General features: G+C 43.9%; 1 protein-coding gene across 1 annotated transcript; it reads right to left on the reverse strand.

Annotated features, from left to right (window-relative positions):
* Positions 1–3369: 3369 nt before the first annotated feature.
* LOC142377667 (E3 ubiquitin-protein ligase TRIM39-like) lies at positions 3370–4865 on the reverse strand. Its single transcript, XM_075461978.1, has one exon. It carries the CDS (start codon positions 4863–4865, stop codon positions 3480–3482), a length of 1386 nt encoding a protein of 461 aa, XP_075318093.1. The 3' UTR covers positions 3370–3479.
* Between the last annotated feature and the right edge of the window lie 1486 nt (positions 4866–6351).

Raw genomic sequence — 6351 nt, forward strand, 5'->3', positions numbered from 1 at the left:
CCATCAACAAACCCTTTACTTCAGTTGAAGTTGAGAGTCTCCTGTCAGATATAAACTTTGAATGATGTATGGCTGAGTTATGAGGCCTCCAAAATAGGGCAGTTTTTGGCTCGTTAAGTGCTTTTCAATTGATTTTCCCATTGAATACAGAAGACAGGTCTGCTGAAGACAGTTATGTCATTTTTATCAAGGTGTTGTTTAAAATACAGCTTTTGTGGCATTTTTTAAATGCATTTTGGGGCCTTGTTAAGTGCTTTTCAATCCATTTTCCCATTGCATTTTGATAAATGCAGGTCTGCTGAAGACATTTACGTTGTTTTTATCAAAGTCCTGTTTAAAATACAGCTTTGTGGCATTTTCAAAATGCCCTCGTGAAGTGCTTTTTAATGCATTTTCCCATTGCATTGTGGGTATTTTCAAAATTCCCCTCACAGTTTAAAGAAGAAAAGCAGATCAGATTTATAACATCAAGCTGTTATAACAGGGCATCCATCTTGGCTCCGCCCTCATAAGCAGTCTTAGAACAGAGCAGGCTAACAAGGCGTTGCTACGGATACGGAACCAGCTGCGGCTCGTGTGAGTTCCAACCAGTGTTGCCCATTTAGCGACTTTGTCGCTAGATTTAGTGACTTTTGGCCATCTCTGGCGACAAAAAAAATAATCTAGTGACTTAGCGACTGTCGGGCTCAATCTGGCTGAATCTAGCGACAATTTAACTTGTTTTGTGAGTGACAAATCAGTTGCCCCGTGACACCATGCGAGCCGAGACAGAAGCACTGCAGGACGGCGGCAACCCGGCACACCGTCATTTCCTGTCAAAACGGCAAATTCAAGCTAGCTACAATGAGGGTAGGTTCACTTCCTGTTTTCAAAACAAAAGCACCTTTTTATCGTAATGGCTTTCCCTATGATAAAAGGCAACGGGTATTTTATTTTGTCAAAATAACCGGAAGTGCGTTGCTCACTGCGGCTAGCTTTAGTAGCGCCGAATTCGTGGGAACAAAATGGTAAATAGCCGGTATTTTGTCAGGTTTTCAAAACGTTGGGGATCTAAACGACTACTTTCTGGCCTGAAAAGTTTCAAATGTTGCTAAAGTTTACAGAGTTTAGAGCTTAAGAGAAATCAGCTTCAGGCCGGCTGATTTCGGCTCGGGTAGGAGCAAAAATATATAATATGGGTGTGGTTACGTCACTTATGACGTCATGACGCAATTTAGCGACTTCTAGCGGCTTTTCAGAGAGCCAATAGCGACTTCTTGTGATTTTTTTTTTGGCAACACTGGTTCCAACTGACATTTGTACACAGACTGAGTTTTTAACCTTGGAGGTTTTTTTTCACCACACTGTCTCGAACAAACGGTCGCTGTTCGAAAAGTAAAAGTCATGTCCGAATAATTCTTGAACCGTGAGCTTCACAAGAGATAGCAGAGCCAGCGGCGTAATTTTTCTTCGGCTACTATGTGTGGCTCGTTTTTTATGGCAGTTTTAAAATAAGTTTTCACATGAATTTTCTGAGTTTAGCCGTTTATAATGTGCGGAAGGCGAGCTGGACGGTGGACTCTCTGTGCTCAGAGGCGATTTGTGAAAAATATGTGAGGCAGAGCTCAATGAATGGGACTTTGGGTGAAAGAGGACAAAAATACCTACGTTTTTAAGTAAAATTTGTCCAGGTCGGGAAGATATTTTGGACATGAGAGGCATTTGTTCGAGGAATTGGTGCAGTATCAAATTTTGAGTGAGGATTTAAGTGGGAGAAGCACCTCGGCCGAGCTTTACTCTTCCTAAAAAGTAAACTGCAGTTGTGTCAAAGCTGTATAATGTATCAACAAACCCTTTAGTTCAATTAAAGCTGAGAGTCTCCTGTCACTTATACACTTTGAATGATGTCTGTGTGATGCTGTATGGCTGAGTTATGAGGCCTCCAAAATAGGGTAGTGTTTGAGCCAACTGCAAAATACATCCCCTACTTTTTCATTTTCAATGCATTTTCCCATCCACCATTTTCCCATTTGTCCAATTTTGCCGGAATAGGAGGGTTTCAGTTACCTTATCACGGGAGCACGCGAATTTGAGTTGGTGGGCAGGAAGCTTGACTAGAGCATAGCAACAACATGGAGAATATGGAGATGAGTGAATATTGTAGTGGTTTGTAGCCGGCACATAGGGAAAGGTATTTGGCGTTAGTTGAGAAATACATTGGGCGTGACACATACTTAATGAAAATGTCTGAATTTTCGCAAAACCGGAACGATTTGCCGAAAATAGAGGCTGTGGACATCACGAGCTACCTGGTTCTCCAGACGTCTTACTACACCAAGCAACAGATGAAGGCCCACAAAAGTTTGGAAGCATACAACTATTACCACAGCGGATGGATCAGTAAACTCGGAGTAAAACGTCTATAGAATGATTGTGTTTTGGTGTTCACCAGGGTAAGTTTGTTTTCTGTGTTGTTTATGGTGCATTATCCCAATGGAAAATGCAGTGTGTAGTGCAGGGCTGGGCAGTAAAGCAGAACTTAACATGTTGAATGCCGAGCTGTGAATGTTGGCATTCATGTTTTCATAAAATACAGAGATCCAAATATCCAAATGCTGACATTGTGTCTTTGTTAGCCTTATGCACAAGGCAGAGAGAGAGCGATTCTGTTGTCATGTACTTGGGAGCTAATGTGCCCTGTTAGCACTTAAGCACTTCGTGGATACTACTGAAACGTGAAGATTGTGACGACGTGACAGATTTGTTTTGTTTAGATCAGCCACTCTCAGAGATCGCATGAAACACCGATGACGGTGTCTCAGCTCTGTGTTTTGGTAACCCAGCTTGACCGTCGGAGCCCAGTTCACTGACTCAGTAGCTAACAACGCGCTGGGGCAGCCTTCAAAACAAAGCCCAAACGTAGCCCGTATTACATTACTGTTGATTGGCATTTAACAACATAATACTTTACTGCACTACTACAAAACAGTTAGATTTCGCGCATACCTTTGACGAAGTGGTCACCGCAGACACGAGCATTTGCAGATTCAGCCCCTCCAGTCTGTAAACGTAGGTTAGCTATCCACTTTTGGCGGCGTTGTTCTGTGAGTTTTTTTCCATTTCTCACCTCTATGGGTGATTACCTTAGGTCCTCGATAGTAACCCTTTCCCTTCTCTCGGTTAGACCGATTGCTACATCCAAAAACGGCACAAAACTGAGGCATTTTGGGCAAAAAGTGGCAGACAAAACACAGTGTTTTCAATAGGCTCCAGCTCAGGTTGCCCACCACTTAGGTTCGCGCGCTTAGAAAATACAGAAGTGACGTCAAGTGAAACCCTCCTATTCATTTCGACTAAAGAGAGCCAAACATAATAGCACACCGATCGAGGTCGCTCAAAAGATCAATACATCTAAAATGTTCCTGTTTGAAGATGAAAACACTGAGTTTCACACAGATCAATAAAGTCTCATGTGAACTGTGTTCTTCATCCTGAACACATCAGATCTGTTCCACCGTCACTGAGACCTTCAGAGGTAAAATCTTCACTTCATTATCGGCGTCAATATATGGAAACATCTTCTCGGTGAAAGTGTGTGTGATGGTGTGTATGTGTGTGTTTGTATCAAGATCAGAGAACGTCAGCTTTCCTTTGTTCCAGTCCAGATTCACTCTGATCCTCCGGAGCTTCTTTGGTACTGACAGAAGAGTGGGTTCAGCTGCTGGTGACCATGCTTTGTATTTACCTTCTGAGAACACAATCATCCATGATCCAGGCAATATGCTTCCCTTCCTTTGAACAGATTCTGATAACACACCAAGTCCCCAGATTGTACTGTCTCCAACCTCGACATCCCAGCTGTGAGTCCCTGAGTTAAAGCCCTCAGAACTCAGAACACAGCCGTAATAATCAAACCTCTCTGGATTATCAGGAAGGTTCTGTTCCTCTCCTGCACTCACAGCGGTCAGATCCTCAGACAGGATGAGCTCTGGACCAGCAGTGTTTGGGTCCATAATGAGAGGAGTGTAGCAGACCGTGTCCTTCATCTTGTTCCAGATGTTGAAGGCCAGGTTGCCCAGGTGTTTGGCCTGGTCTATCAGAGCTCCTGCAGGCAGCTGTGGATCATCCAGCAGGGGGCAGCGCTGGACTCTTTCCACTGCAGCCTTGTAGTGGTTCAGGAATGAGACGCCTTCAGCTCTCAGCTCCTCCTCTGTGGCTCTGACTGTGTCTGAAAGAGCTGCCATCTCTCTGCTCAGAGCCTCCATCTTCTCCTTCATCATCCCACTCTTCTGCTGCTCTTCCTCCCTCAGTGCAGCCAGCCTGGCCTCCTCTTCCTCTGCTAAAAACTGCTGAAGCTTCTTAAACTGCTCCTTAATCTGCCTCTCTGTGTGTCGGGCCTGGACCTTAATGTGTTCTGCTGTTTGATCAAACTTCTCTGTAACTTTCCTCTGGAGCTCCAGTTTCTTCTTTAATGGTTCCAGAGATTTCTGAAGTTCCTCCTTGTGTTGCTGTGCAGTTTCATCGATGGGTCTGAATCTGTGGTTGGAGTGTTTTTCTGAATCTCTGCAGATGATACAAACCGGCTGCTGATGGTCCAGACAGAAGAGTTTGAGTTTCTCAGAGTGCAGACTGCAGAGAGCCTCTGAAGCTCTGTGATCTCTGTCCTGTACGAAGGACTCACACAGATTCTTCAACGCCAGGGTAAAGGGTGGGTTTTCCTTTGAAGATCTTCTCTTACAAACTGGACACTCTTGTACTGGTTTGTCCTTCCACCAGCTCCTCAGACAGTCTCTACAGAAGCTGTGGCTACATGACAGAACAACAGGATCTCTGTAGATCTCATGACAGACCGAACAGCAGAAATCTTCCTCTGATCTGGAAGCCATTAAGTCTCTGAGTGAAGCTGAAAACAGCAGACAGAATACAGTCAGCCATGGCTCCCCTCCCAGCTCTACTGACTTCATCAAACTGACTGTTTGTGGTGTTTTTGGTCAAACTCACCTTCAGTGTGTGGAGTGTGAGCAGCTTGAAGTTTCCACTTCTCTCTCCTGCAGCTGGACTCGCTCAGAGGAAGCTGTGAGTTTGGTCTGAAGGTGAATCTGATCGTCTGTGTGTCTCTCTGTAGTGAAGAAGAATCTCTGACTGTTTCCTGCTCCGTCTCAGGTGAGTCGGGTGGAGCTTAAACCTGTTGGACCTGCTGCCTCACCTGTAACTAAGGTGTGTTTCATTCCATGCCTGCCAGCAGGATGACATTCATGACTTTATCTGCACAGTTCAGAACAACAAACTTTATGAAGAATATAAAACATTCAGTTGTGATGCAGCTCTGTCTTCATTACATTACATTACGATCAATTTTGCAGACGCTCTTGTCCAAAGCGATTTACAATAAGTGTGTTCAACATCGGTAGGCAAAAGAACTTCAGGTCACAAGAAATCTTAAGTGCATTTCCTTCCAAAACCAAACAGCTAAGAGCATAACTTGTGCTAGAGTAAGTGCAACTAGAAAATTTCTGAAGAAATTTTAATGGGTGCCAATCTACTGCCCGCCCTTTCAACAAACCCTTTACTTCAGTTAAGGTTGAGAGTCTCCTGTCACATATAAACTTTGAAAGAGGTCTCTGTGATGCTGTATGGCTGAGTTATGAGGCCTCAAAAATAGGGCAGTTTTTGGCATTTTCCCATACAGCTTTTATGGCATTTTCAAAATGGCCTCGTTAAGTGCTTTTCAATGCATTTTCCCATTGCATTGTGGGTATTTTCAAACTTCCCCTCACAATCAGTTTGAAGGAGAAAAGCAGATCAGATTAATAACATGAAGCTGTTATAACAGGGCAGCCATCTTGGCTCCTCCCTCATAAGCAGTCTTAGAACAGAGCAGGCTAACAAGGCGTTGCCCCGGTAACAGGAGCAGGTGCGGCTCGTCTGTGTCTCTGACATGTACGCTCACTATGGCTTCTTAAAATCGCACTATAATTTTGACTGCACTCAACTGTCTCGAACAAACGGTTGCTGTTCGAAAAGTAAAAGTCGTATCCGAATAATTCTTGAACCGTCAGCGCCCCAAGAGACGGCAGAAGCCAGCGGTGTAATTTTCATTGGGTTACTATGTGTGGCTCGTTTTTTATGGCAGTTTTAAAATAATTTTTCACACGGATTTTATGACTTTAGGCCTTTATAATGGAAATGGAGAGGCGATGTCTAGGCTCAGAGGCAATTAGTATGAAATATGTGTGGCAGAGCTCAATGAGTGTGACTTTGGGTGAAAGAGGACAAAAATGCCTACGTTCTGAAGTAAAATTTGTCCAGGTCGGGCAGATATTTCGGACATGAGAGACATTTGTTCAAGGAATTGGTGCAGTATCGAAATTA

The sequence above is a fragment of the Odontesthes bonariensis genome, chromosome 3 (assembly GCF_027942865.1).
Source record: "Odontesthes bonariensis isolate fOdoBon6 chromosome 3, fOdoBon6.hap1, whole genome shotgun sequence".
In the NCBI taxonomy this organism is placed as follows: Eukaryota; Metazoa; Chordata; class Actinopteri; order Atheriniformes; family Atherinopsidae; genus Odontesthes; species Odontesthes bonariensis.

Excerpts from the sequence above, each read along its gene's own strand:
- LOC142377667 (XM_075461978.1), bottom strand. The coding sequence starts at position 4,865 with ATGGCTTCCAGATCAGAGGAAGATTTCTGCTGTTCGGTCTGTCATGAG.